This window comes from Limanda limanda, chromosome 5, assembly GCF_963576545.1.
Source record: "Limanda limanda chromosome 5, fLimLim1.1, whole genome shotgun sequence".
Lineage (NCBI taxonomy): Eukaryota > Metazoa > Chordata > Actinopteri > Pleuronectiformes > Pleuronectidae > Limanda > Limanda limanda.
In genome coordinates this window covers 25032516-25044845 of record NC_083640.1, presented here as the reverse complement: position 1 = coordinate 25044845, position 12330 = coordinate 25032516, and the positions used below count along the sequence as shown (strand labels likewise).

The 12330-nt window shown below is 41.4% G+C and overlaps 1 protein-coding gene across 1 annotated transcript in view; it reads left to right on the top strand.

Annotated features, from left to right (window-relative positions):
- The window catches only part of LOC133001750 (metal transporter CNNM4), a 32254-nt gene extending 21581 nt beyond the window's left edge, over window positions 1–10673 (top strand). Inside the window, exons 5-7 of the mRNA XM_061071428.1 lie at window positions 4147–4243; window positions 9789–9967; window positions 10061–10673. Of these exons, the coding sequence (XP_060927411.1) occupies window positions 4147–4243; window positions 9789–9967; window positions 10061–10321 (537 nt within the window). The 3' untranslated portion in view covers window positions 10322–10673. The remainder of the gene's footprint in view (window positions 1–4146; window positions 4244–9788; window positions 9968–10060) is intronic.
- Window positions 10674–12330: the final 1657 nt, after the last annotated feature.

Genomic DNA, 12330 nt, shown 5'->3' with positions numbered 1-12330 from the left:
GGTTCATTCCCCAAAAAAGAAATGATTTACTTTATTTTCTTGACCTATGTCTAAAAAAAACCAGAAACTGGTTTCTGGTGTTGTGGTCATTTTCATTATTGAATAATTGGCCAGTGACTAGTGGATGTCCTCAGTTTGCTTATTTTGTCCAAACAAACCAAATTAGGTTTCTGTGCCTGGTGGTTTATTCTATAAATACTATTGTTGTAGCTGCATTTCTGGACAATCACAGAATTGTGAGCAACTATATAAACATATCCTGTGTGTGTGTGTGTGTGTGTGTGTGTGTGTGTGTGTGTGTGTGTGTGTGTGTGTGTGTGTGTGTGTGTGTGTGTGTGTGTGTGTGTGTGTGTGTGTGTGTGTGTGTGTGTGTGTGTGTGTGTGTGTGTGTGTGTGTGTGTGTGTGTGTGTGTGTGTGTGTGAGACCTCACACCATTGAGACTTGAGAGTCAGAGATGGTTTGAATTTACATTGACTCACAGTGCGTGCTGCGTAAGTGACTCCGTGATTTTGCACAGAACTGACATCAACCATTAACTGAAGTCAGTGGTTCATTTTGTGACACATGGTCACAAACCACTAAACACAGAGGCCTGTCACACACACACACACACACACACACACACACACACACACACACACACACACACACACACACACACACCGCCACCAAAGAGTATTTTTAATAACCTGCCTAAAATACTTAATCAGGCTTGTTTGAAGTCTGTGATCACAGTTTTCCACAAGTGTTCAGTATATCATCGTCTTAATCAAAAGGCAAAAAGTATAAAGATAAGTCCTCATTTCTATTAAACAAGAATGATACTTTATACGGACCCTATATCAGGACTTACTGTCTTCCTCCTATTTTCATAAAACAACTTTATTTACCTCCAGGCCTTAAACAAGCTCGACTGCTCCTCTGTGGTTCCTGACTCCACGTGCACCTCCTCTCTGGCACTGGAGGGCAATTGATCAATCAAGGCGAGAAAGAGCGACGTGTGTTTAAAAAAAACAACATATGTCGGCTAGGGACGTCAGCGGGGACACAAAGTTCTCTCACAGGCTGTTGATGAGTCATAACGCACAAACCTGAACTCCGGCCAAACCCACCTACAGTTCACGTCTCTCACACACACACACAACCAAACACACAGACACCTGTTGATCGTTAAGCTGGGACACAGCCCCAAGGTCGTGTTCTACTGGCATAATATATTAACTTCCTATTTCCAAAAATCCTGAATAGTAACGCCGTATTTTTCATAGCAAATAATACAAATATACAGTTTTTTTATAACTTCATATCTTTAGTGAAACCTGTACTACCGGTAGTTTTATTAAATGCAGTGGTAGCATTCTTTTCCTTATTAACAATGACATCACATTAGCAGTAAAAGTAAAACTCTCACTGTTAAGAAATGAGAATCCTCACCTGTATGAGTCAGTGTTTGATGTGCACGCTCAAAGCCTGTTTTCTGATAAAAGCCCACTGTACCAGTATCTTTCCATAAGTGTTGACAGGCTGCACCATGCCAGTTTGGGAGAACAGGTTTGACCGGAGCCTCCCTCTGTTTCTATTCATGTCTGAGTTTGTGCACGTGGTTCAGGTCTAAGCATTTGACCCCAGGCGCACTGCTCACACATGCAGGGTTCGACCATATGTTGGCAGGTGATTAGCAATTTTCCCAATCTGCCGATACGTTACAAGTGGCAGGAAGCTGGCGACGGAACCAAGGAGCTTTAACCTTCATCTCAAGGGTCAAATGAAGACGTCACGCTGCTGAGAACCTCTCGTTCTGCAGGTGGACACATGTAGTATTACGAAATCAAACATCCCAGCAATCTGAAGTGTCATTTCATTGTCTGTCCATCCCTCACATTCTGACAAACTTTCACTTGGACACAAAGAGGAACTGATACGATTTCAGTGGGTGAAGGTTAAAGGGTCAAGGTCACGTTGTCCTCATGTTCTTTTAAACCACATGTATAAAGAGCACACAAAGAAATTTCTTTACATGTGATGGCCGGATAAGAACTTGGAGATCAACAGTCAAGGTCACTGTGACCTCAGGAAACTTTTTTTTTGCCTATATGAATGGGAAAATGTCTCTAGACTGAAGCTGCTGCACTGGTTGGTGGAGGCAAACAATTCCACTTATTTGTTATTTGAGGACATCAATTTGTGATCTGAGAACATGTTTGTTATTTTAAAACCATGTTTAGATTGAGCAGTATAAATAACTGGTAGTTAAATATTAAACAATTGCGTTGCATTATCACATGCACTCATATCTTTTTATTGATGTGTGCGATTACAGAACAAACTTGTATGTGTTGTACAAGTCCTGATAAGTTGGACGTTGGGTGATAATGACGATGACAGACAGGTGCTACACCCTGGTTTAATGAAGCAGGCCTGAAGGCGTGGAACTAAATCACACTTTGTTATGAGCATATGCAAGATCAGAAACATGAAGCGCACATGTTCCTTAGCTTTACCTCCAGGTTTTGTTTTCAACCACTGTCCTGTTTGTTTGTTTGTTGTTTCCCCAAATATTACTGAACACGTTTCCCTGAAACTCGGTGGAAGAGTTGGATGAATCAGGGAAGGGAGCTCTTTTTTTCACTCAACATTTTCCCAGGGAATAATTCATAGGTCTTGACGGGAAATAATATATTTAGGGGTCTGATATCTGTGGGTTTGAAAACCTTAGAGCAGCTTGTCTGAGTTGTATGGAATTGTTGGGCCGTGTGGGAGGAAGGAGATGAAATGAGAGTCTAGTTGGTTTGTTTGTTTGTTATCAGGATTCCGTAACAACTATTGAATGGATTTCCATGAAACTCCATATTTTAGAGGCTGATATCCATGCGTGAGTGTATTTTGATCCAAATAGAAATCTGGATCTTGCAGTTTTAAATGTAGTTTAATAAGGGGTTATGTTATTTTGAACCCCTCTACAACGTGATAAACAAGGTAAACATGGGGGAATTTGTTCAGGTCTGATTGAAATAAATGGCTCCAAACTCTCCACCTCTGCCTTGACGGTAGCTGCAGCTGCAGATTAGCGGCGGCGCGGCGGCGTGGACGAGTTGAGGTGTGATCACTGTTGACAGCGGTTGCTGAGCGCTTGCTGCTGAGCCGCGGGGAGATGTTGTGAAGTTAATTCAGCGCAGCGTTCGTGATGGAAGCGGCTCACTTCATTCAGTTCACCACAGGACGTCTTAAAGAGAAACGTGCACAGAACAGAAAACAGTCAAGATTGTTTGATGTGTTTGTGTCATTTAGGGAAGGAGGGAAGGAGGGATGACCGTGTGGATTAGCTGTGCTGTGTTGTTGCTGCAGTTCACACATTCCAGCGGGCAGATTCGGGCCAACTGTCTGTACCAACACAGAGGCCTCCTTCACCCTCTCGTCCTCCCTGTCCACCCTGTCCTCTCGTCTGTCTCCCTGCTTTATTCGTCTGTCTGACATGTGACCTCAGATTTAACCTCATCTCCTCACATCACTCTCACAGCCTCATCTACTTCATTTAAAACTAGTGAACCTTGATTCACATTGGTTAATATTAGATTGAGATTAAGTCCAAAGTAAACATGTCCCCTCCCACTGCTGATGCAGGACTGTCACAGATCTGCTGGCACCTGACACTGTGCCGCCCTCTAGAGGCCAAGCAGTGCAATTTTATATAAAAGTTAAAATCAGGGTTTCATGGCAGAACTAGTTTTTCTCTGAAAGTTTTCGGTGTTAGACCAATTTATTATTTGGCAGATTATTCAGGACTATCTGTGGCATTTTAAAATAATCTTCTTCTACTTGAATAGCAGTAAGTAAGCACTTGCTTTTAGATATACTCAAAGTATTGAAAATACAAGTACCTGCTGATTGTATTCCTGAATGCAACCCTAACCCTGCTGCAGGAGGCGGGGTCTAATGTGAGCTGCCCGCTATAATTGGATAAATTCCCCCTCTTGCTATTGTCTAATTTAAAAAAATATATAAAACTCAACATGAACGTGTAGCATACTACTTTGTAAAAATGTTTCGGAGTCGAAAGGGAAAAGAACTTAGGTACAGATGCATGAAAAGTGTACTTGCAGAACTTCTTTAACGTGGTCCGTGTTTGTTTGTGTTGTTGCTCTCAGGGCCGAGTGGAAGTGGAGGCTGGTACCGAGAACATGAAGTTTGAGACCGGACCTTTCTCTTTCTACGGCGTGATGGCGCTCAGTGCTCCAACACTAGGTGAGTTCAGGTTCTCCATCACTCCTCTTCCTCTCCTCCTCTCCTCTTGTTTCTCTCATCTCAACTCGTCTCCTCATCTCCTCCTCTCCTCTCAAACAGATGCTTCTCCTGCTACCTAGTGGCAGAATGGTAGATAACTTTGCAGCCATTAATGTCAGAAGGATGGTAGAAATTTAAAATGATATTGTTCCAGTAAACTATTAAACACTTAAGGAAATATCAGGTCACATTTTTTTAGAAAAATATTTTTCTTTTCTTTTACTTTCCTGCTTCTCCTGATTTTGTCTTTAGGGACATTTATTAGTCAGTTACAGTTCATTCTAATGAATGAAAATATAATCTTTTTAAATTATAACAAACCAAACAGAAAAAAAGGTCCTCTTTTATTCACATTTTAAAAAACCTATTACTTTATACAGCTTCAGTAACATGGCTCCTTTCCTTTTCACAACACATATCATTTCTGATAGCTTGGACACAAACGTCCAGCTTTTAGACAATAAGTATAAAGGTGCTTTTATAGTATGCTTTCTTACCTTCAGTTTACTATTGCAGCTGTCAGTCATCAGTGTAGAAGGCAGACAGAACAGCTGCAGCTTAAACACAAGGAGAGAGAGAGAATTTCAATCTGTTAAAATGTCACTGCTCCGTGTAACACAACCAGTTATTTATCCATTTAATTTGTTGACACATCTTAAACACACACACGCAGACACAAGCAGACACACACACACACACACACACACACACACACACACACACACACACACACACACACACACACACACACACCGTGTTTCAGAGGTTTTCATGTATTCTACGACATTTGTGAAGATAAGGGAAGCACAAGAAAACCACAAGAAGAGGAAGTGTGTGTGTTTTCATTAAGAGAATAAACTTGATAAATTTGAACTATTTAGTAAATATGAAACTACTACATAATATTACGTTACATTACTACTGTGTAGATGCACTGGTAAAATTGTTTCTTTCGAAACAGGTTAAGTAATAACGGAAAAAAAACACGTTATTCTTGATATTTCCACTTATTATACTGAGGTATTTTCAGAAGGGAACTGAGAAAGTAAAAAGTCCAAGAAAATATTGTGTTCTTTTCTACCGTATAAAAACAAAACTAGATTTTTTTTTAAAAGTGTGTTTTCCCCTTGTAGAAATAATACAAACTTTTGCCTGAATTCACATGTGGGGAGGCCATGTCCTGGATTTCCGAAATTCCTTCTGCTTATGCACCGTCATCCTCTTTCCTTTTCTGTCTTTGTCACCTTAAAGTTCTACAGTGTTTCATGTAGAGAGAAATGTTTGGTGCTCGTTTTGTTTTATCAGTTTATCAACGTTCCTTCTTTTCCACCAGCGTCGGCCTCGTTTTACCCCAAAAACTCACTTCCTGTCAAACACTGTCTTTGAGTGAAGCAGCATTTCTTCACGGTGTTGTGTGTGTCGTTGCCCAGTCTGGAAGCAGACCTGTCTCTCTGTCTCCCACTGTCTGACTGACTCCCTCCCTCCTTCCCTCCATCCGTCCTCCTTCCTTCCTTCCTTCACTCTCTCCTCCCAGCGGCTGCACCTCGTCCTCGCCACCTCTCCTTTAAGAGGTTTTCTCTGTTCTCTCGGGTGCCAGGTAAACTCCGGCATGTCTGGGTTCTTTAACACCGAGGATGGGCAGGGCTCCGGAGTGGGGGGTGGGGGGGGGGGGGGGGGGGGTGGATGGGTTCTGGCTCTCGATTAGAAAAATCTGTTCATCAACTGCCACCTAATCACAGAGGGCAGGAAACTGCTTCTTTTGCACAACTTTCTATACGTTGGAGCAATGAATTCTGGGTAGCACTTCTGTCTAGCTGTCTAGCTGCCTTCTTCTCCATGTGATCAACGTAGCTTTAATCTTTAAGCACAGCAAAGAGTCCCATGATGACTTTTTGGGTAAATAAGCTCTTTGTTCAATAAAGACCAACTCATCTGAACCTCAGTGTTCAGTCAGGGTTTAGTTTGCATGGCAGTGAGGCGCAGGTGAGACACTCGCACGTGCAGGTGGAGGTCAGAGGTCATGTTGCTGTTAAACACCAGGTTAAATCCGACTCCTGCAGAAGTGACAATGATCTACAGTTAATGAGAGAAGGAATAAGGAAGAAGGTTAGAAGTCAAGTTAGCGAAATGAGAGTTTATCCATTTTAGAGCCCTCAAGTTTATTAGTAAGTTGTAAACACACCACTTTACGATGAGACACTTAAATAATTAATCTATTAGAAAGACGATCTGCAAAGTGATCTTTATTGATTAATAATAAGTCATTTAAAAGCAGAAGTTGTTTAATTTCAGCCCCTAATATAAGAATATTTGAGACTCTCTGGGTTTTCAGGTCTGTTGGAGGGGACTGAAGGAATATAAGAGCCGTGAATGTAGATGTCACCTGTAAACAAACACTGAGATTACACAGATATGAAGCATGTTGCAAAGTAAAGTGTTGAACAAAGAGCATATCTGCCAAAAATGTCAGCACCGATTTCACAAACTCAACAGGAAATGATCACATGGGACTAAGAAGGAAGAGAGAGGGATTGGACAAAATCATGAGACCCAGATGGTACTGTTTCCTCTTTACAGGATAAATTCACAATTGTACCTTTCTCTGTTTTACATCAATACTTAGATGTGAGACATTGGAAGAGCAGCCCGTGATATTTTGTTTATATTTCAGATGTTTTTGAACGGACTAAAGAGCTTTAACTTCTGATTGTCGTCTTTTAGAGCTCAACACGTAGTTTAGAGATAACAAGAAAAACCATTAACCTGCAGCCAGTTCCAAATGTGATCCCAGATCTCAGTGTTGGAATTGGGTCCCATCATCCATTTTAGTTTTTAAAATAACTAACTCTCCGAGCACAAGTAGAGATTTGTTTGTTTTCAAGTCACGAAGATCCAGTTGGAAACTTTACTACGAGGTTCAGCACTTTCTCCAACGCAACCAAAACAAAACAATCAGGAGAAAATTTAACGTTTCTATGTTTTGGTGACACTTAGCTTTGCCTCGTTAGTTTGTGAAACACCAGGATGTAGTTGTTCGCAGATATAGGTGTTTATAAATATACTTATGAAGAACAGTAACTCCTTGTGATGATGATGTATGAACAATTAAGAATGAAAAAAAAAAATAAAGCTATAAAAATATTAAATATATCCTTATACAAGTAAGAATTGAGACATTGTTGCATTAATAAACACTTAAAATCCTTATATGAGATTACAACTACTTTAACATGAGTACACAACAAACATTTATTTATTGTTTGTTTAAATTTAAAAATACATTTCAATCCATATCTGTAAAAAAATGCACTTACACTTCAACTATTCCACTTTTAGGAAACGCAAACTGAAAAATTATCTTTTAAAGCCGAAGCAAAATTAACATGGTTATGAAACATGAATGTTAAAAGGTTTAAAAACGTCTTGTATCTGGAAAAGCTAAATAAATACCAAGAGTCTTTAGTAAAACGGGGATTTTGAGCTTGAGATCAATTTGAAAAGTTTTCCGGTGAATCTCTCAAAACTATTTGATGTTTTTCATGACTAAGGGAAATCTAACCACTAACTGATAAAGTAGCCGTTGACGAGTCAGGATCAACTAGATTTAATAGATTAATTCCCTGAAATCTAATGTGATTGACGTGTCCAGGTAAAACAGTTTCCTATGACTCACTGAGGCCCCCTGCTGGAAGACTCAGACCTATGGGTAATAACAAACAGCTGGTAACAAGTCTGCAAGTGGGTGTGTGTGTGCGTTTGTGTGTGTGTGTCACATCTGTTGGGTTTACATCAGCATGAACTAAACTGTGTGCTTGAGGAAATCAATGGAAGTTAGTCATCGTGGTTTTGTTAGGTTGGAGCAGAGGTGGAAAATAACAAGCTGAAGGAATAATTTCAGACTGTGAGTGAATTATCAGGCGGCAGCTAAGACCCAGAGTTCAACAGTCAAAGACTCAACCTGCTTGATGTCCTTAAACTGTGTTAGCTCCAGTATTTTCTCCTGGATGCTGTCGCTCCCTTCAAAGATATGATCTATAACAAATCTTCATGAAAATGTCTTGTGGACTTGCATTATCCAAAATGTCCAAAGCCAGAGAAACCCGCTGATGTATTCAAGACGTTTGATTATAATTGAGTCATATGCGCTTTGTGTGTTTGTCTGTCTCTGATTAAACAATATGACAACGGAAAAACACAGATAACCATTTAGTTGTTGTTTCCTTCCACTGGTCGTATCGGTCACTCGTAATGAATCACGCCTGTTCATTCCATTTAGCTGCGTAACGTGAATTCTATTTTAATGCATCACCTCAGAGTCACATCAGGAAGATGGTCATCGGAAATGGAGCCAACAACCCTAAGGCTTTGTCATTTAACAAACTCGGACCAAACATTCTGTCAATACAGATCTTGCACAGTGTTTTTTATACTTAAGTAACAATTCAAATCATAATTCACAAAAACTATCTGTGGATTTTATATTTGGTTTTTTTTAATGTCCGCATTTGCAAATTCGGATCAAGCTAGAAAATAAAAAGTGTCCCAGCCCACACCGAAAACTATTATTCAGTTATTTATGATAATAATTATGTTTAATTGCACTGTGTGGCATTTGTAGAAACTATATGTTAAATATAAAAATATTTGAAGAGAAATAATGACATTTTAGTTTGAATAATTGTGTATATATAAAGAATTACTAGTGCAAGTATTATTACAACTGCGTTTTACTATATTATAATTAATTATTTGTCTATAAACCACCTTCCACCTAACGTAGAGAGTTGTTGTTACTGAGGAATTCATTAATTAACACTTTCTCTATTAATGTTCTGTCGGCTGAACAGTGGAAGTTAAAAGTTTAAAGGTTCAGACAGTTTATTCTTGTTTTCTTTGTCAAAATAAGAGCCCTTACAGCTGAATATTACAGTAGTGAATATTGTTTCCACCTCTGTTAATACGCCTGGTCTCATTCTGCATGGTGCTCTGCGCTGCATTCAATACAAACACTGATTAATTACGTGAGTAACAAGTCCGGTTGGTGCACGACATCTTTTTAAAAAACAAAGTGACTCACAGCTTGTTTGGAAAATTTTGTGAGTCATTTGTCTTTGGGTGTGAGAGACGCAACATGTCGCTGCTGCGTCCGTTGATGAAAAGGTGTGAACACATGCTCGTGACGCTGGAGCTGAACGTTGACTGGTTTTTGTGTGCCCCCCCTCCCCAACACTTTGCCTCTGTTCCTCTTTCAAGTTTAATATTGTGTTTTCTGTTTTAATGTTGTGCGTTATCCGTGTGACACATTCATTCATTATTAGGCTGCATTTTAACCTTCACTGCATCCTGTCTGTCATTGATTCCTGAGCCATTAACCCTCGAATGGCTTTGAAGCAGTAGCTGTAGACCGATGACTCCGCCTTGACGGGATGGAAGTTTGATCTTTCCGAAGCTAATAACCTTTTCTATATGTTTGTTTGTTTGTGTTTGTGTGTGTGTGTGTGGGCAGAGTTCCGTTCTCCGTCTCACATCAGCGGGTTGAACCGGACGGCGTCTCTGAGCGGAGCGGACCGGACCGAGTCGCTCTCCGTCAGCGGCAGCAACAGCCAGCTCAACAACAGCTTCACCTCGCAGCAGTACACCCCCGACTTCTACGTGCGAGCCCTCAGCGACCTGCAGTTTGTTAAGGTCGGTTGTGATGACCTCACATCAGTAAATGCAGCCTGGTTGTGTGTGATCTCTGTCTTTAACTCCCCCCCCCCCTCTCTCGCTCTCCGTCAGATCACACGGGCTCAGTACCAGAACGGCCTGATGGCGTCCCGTCTGGACAGCACGCCTCAGTCCCCGGAGAGCGGCCACAACGCGGTTTGCCTGGATCAGACCACCCCCCCCGCCAGCGCCAACGCCACCGCCGTCACGTACCTGGCCTCTGACTCCGTGGCATCGGAGAACGGGCCGGACGAGACCACGCTCCTCCTCCTCAACGAGCAGAACTCACCGCACACAGCCAACCACAACAGCCAGCTGGAACACAACATTTGACCCCCCCCCCTGCCCCCACGTTTGCAAGCATGCACTGCTACGCTCGGATAAATGCTGAGGAGGAGAGGAGTGTGTGTGTTGGTGTGTGTGTGAGAATGGGAATGCAGACAAATGCCAGGGCCAGGCCCGGAGAAACAAGCCATGTGCACGCATATCGTTGAATATGCAAGAATTGAACACTACAGACATGCACGCAGACAAACCAAAATGCACCATGGGAACTCTCCTTGTACACTTTTCACATAAAGAGACTCGCCAAACCACAGAACTCATCTAGTTCACCGAAATCAAAAGGATATCTGCATCTGTGCACGTGTGTGTGTGTGTGTGTGTGTGTGTGTGTGTGTGTGTGTGTGTGTGTGTGTTCGTGTTCGTGTGCTCCTTTTGTTTTAACTGACGACAAAGATCTGAAGGACCTGCTTCTTTGGACCAGAAGGCTCCTCCCCTCTCTTGCCCGTCAAAGCAGTCGCTCTTTGGAGTCAAGATTCGTCCTCGATTTGTTTGTGTGTTTTTACGTGTGTGTCTGTGTGTGCGTGCGTGTGTGTCTGTGTGTTGTCCCTAATCAGACTCAGGGAGACTCCCCCCAGTACGGACATGCAAGTGCAGCAGTGGAACGTCTAGAACCCAACGCGCCGCTAAATGTGTTTCACAGCTAGAAGACTAAAGACGACCCGGCGTGTCAGCGGAAATCAAACTGATAATATATGATCCATAGACATTTATAGTCAGATATTTATTCTCAAATCATGTGTGAGACTGACACACAAGACTCCTACTGACTCTGTTTGCCTTTGGGTTTAGGGGAGGGGTGCGGGTGGGGGGATCAGGGGAGCGTGGGTGGATTTCTACAAGAAAGCAATATACAACACATATTTATATGTGAATGTATATTTATATATATATATAAATTCCTTCTTGTTTCCTGTAATGAAGCAGAAAGTAGCCCAGAGCCTTTATGGTAAGAGATTCAGCGATAGACTGTAATTGTGATTAAGACAATCATCATGATGAATGTGTTCAATGTGTAGGGTACGTTAACTGTGGCAGCCCCCCCCCCCGCCCCCCCTGGTCTGACCTCTGACCTGTCCTCTGCGACTCGATGACAGTTCCTAAAAGACGAGACGGGCAGATTTCCGACAAATCAGTTTTCACAGAGGTGAAAATGTTTGATTTACTGTATGAGAAACGGTGGTTTGTGTGTGTGTGTGTGTGTGTTTGTGACCAAAATGGCCATCAGCAGACTTGGTGGGAACAGAAACCAAAAGAGGGAACCTTGATCACCTCGTGACTAGAAAATACTATAAGAAATCTGAGATTTTATTTATTTGGTTGAACGTGTGTGTAAATATATATTTTTGTCGACGAGCTTGGGAGAGAAATCAGATTTTTATTTTGCCTCATTGTGAGATTTTACGTGTTTATGTTCTTTTTGCATTCAGTGGTTATGTTTGGGTTTTTTAATCAGTTCTGGGGGAAGGGGTCACTCTCGCTTAATGAGCAGCGACTTGACCGTTAGTCGTGGTTTTGTGTTTCTGTCGCTGACCACACGGCTCAACTCTGACTTTGTCACTTTAATTGGAAAATAATGTGTCTGTTTTCACAAAGAATGGGTTATTTTTTTTATTTTTTATTTGTTTTGCTCACACTCCAGTTGACTGTACAATCTGCTGAGATTTTAAAGTGAAATTTATCTCCAAGAAATCTCACACATCATGTGTCATGTAATAGATTTCTCTGATTTCAGAGCCACAGATATAAGATATATTTATAATTAAATGTTTTCAGTGATATACAACATGAGAAATAAACCATACATCCAGTTTTTTGTTTTTAAAATTCAAAGTGAGTTTTTGCACGTTCACACGGTGGAGATCGACTCGTGCACTGACCAGAGAGCAGTGCAACCTCCCTCTTGGTTTCCCACCGAAAACCATAGAGTGTAAATAAAGATGGACGACGCGTCTTCACTTCTTCCCATTGTACAGAAATGAAGCCAAAATATCCCAGAC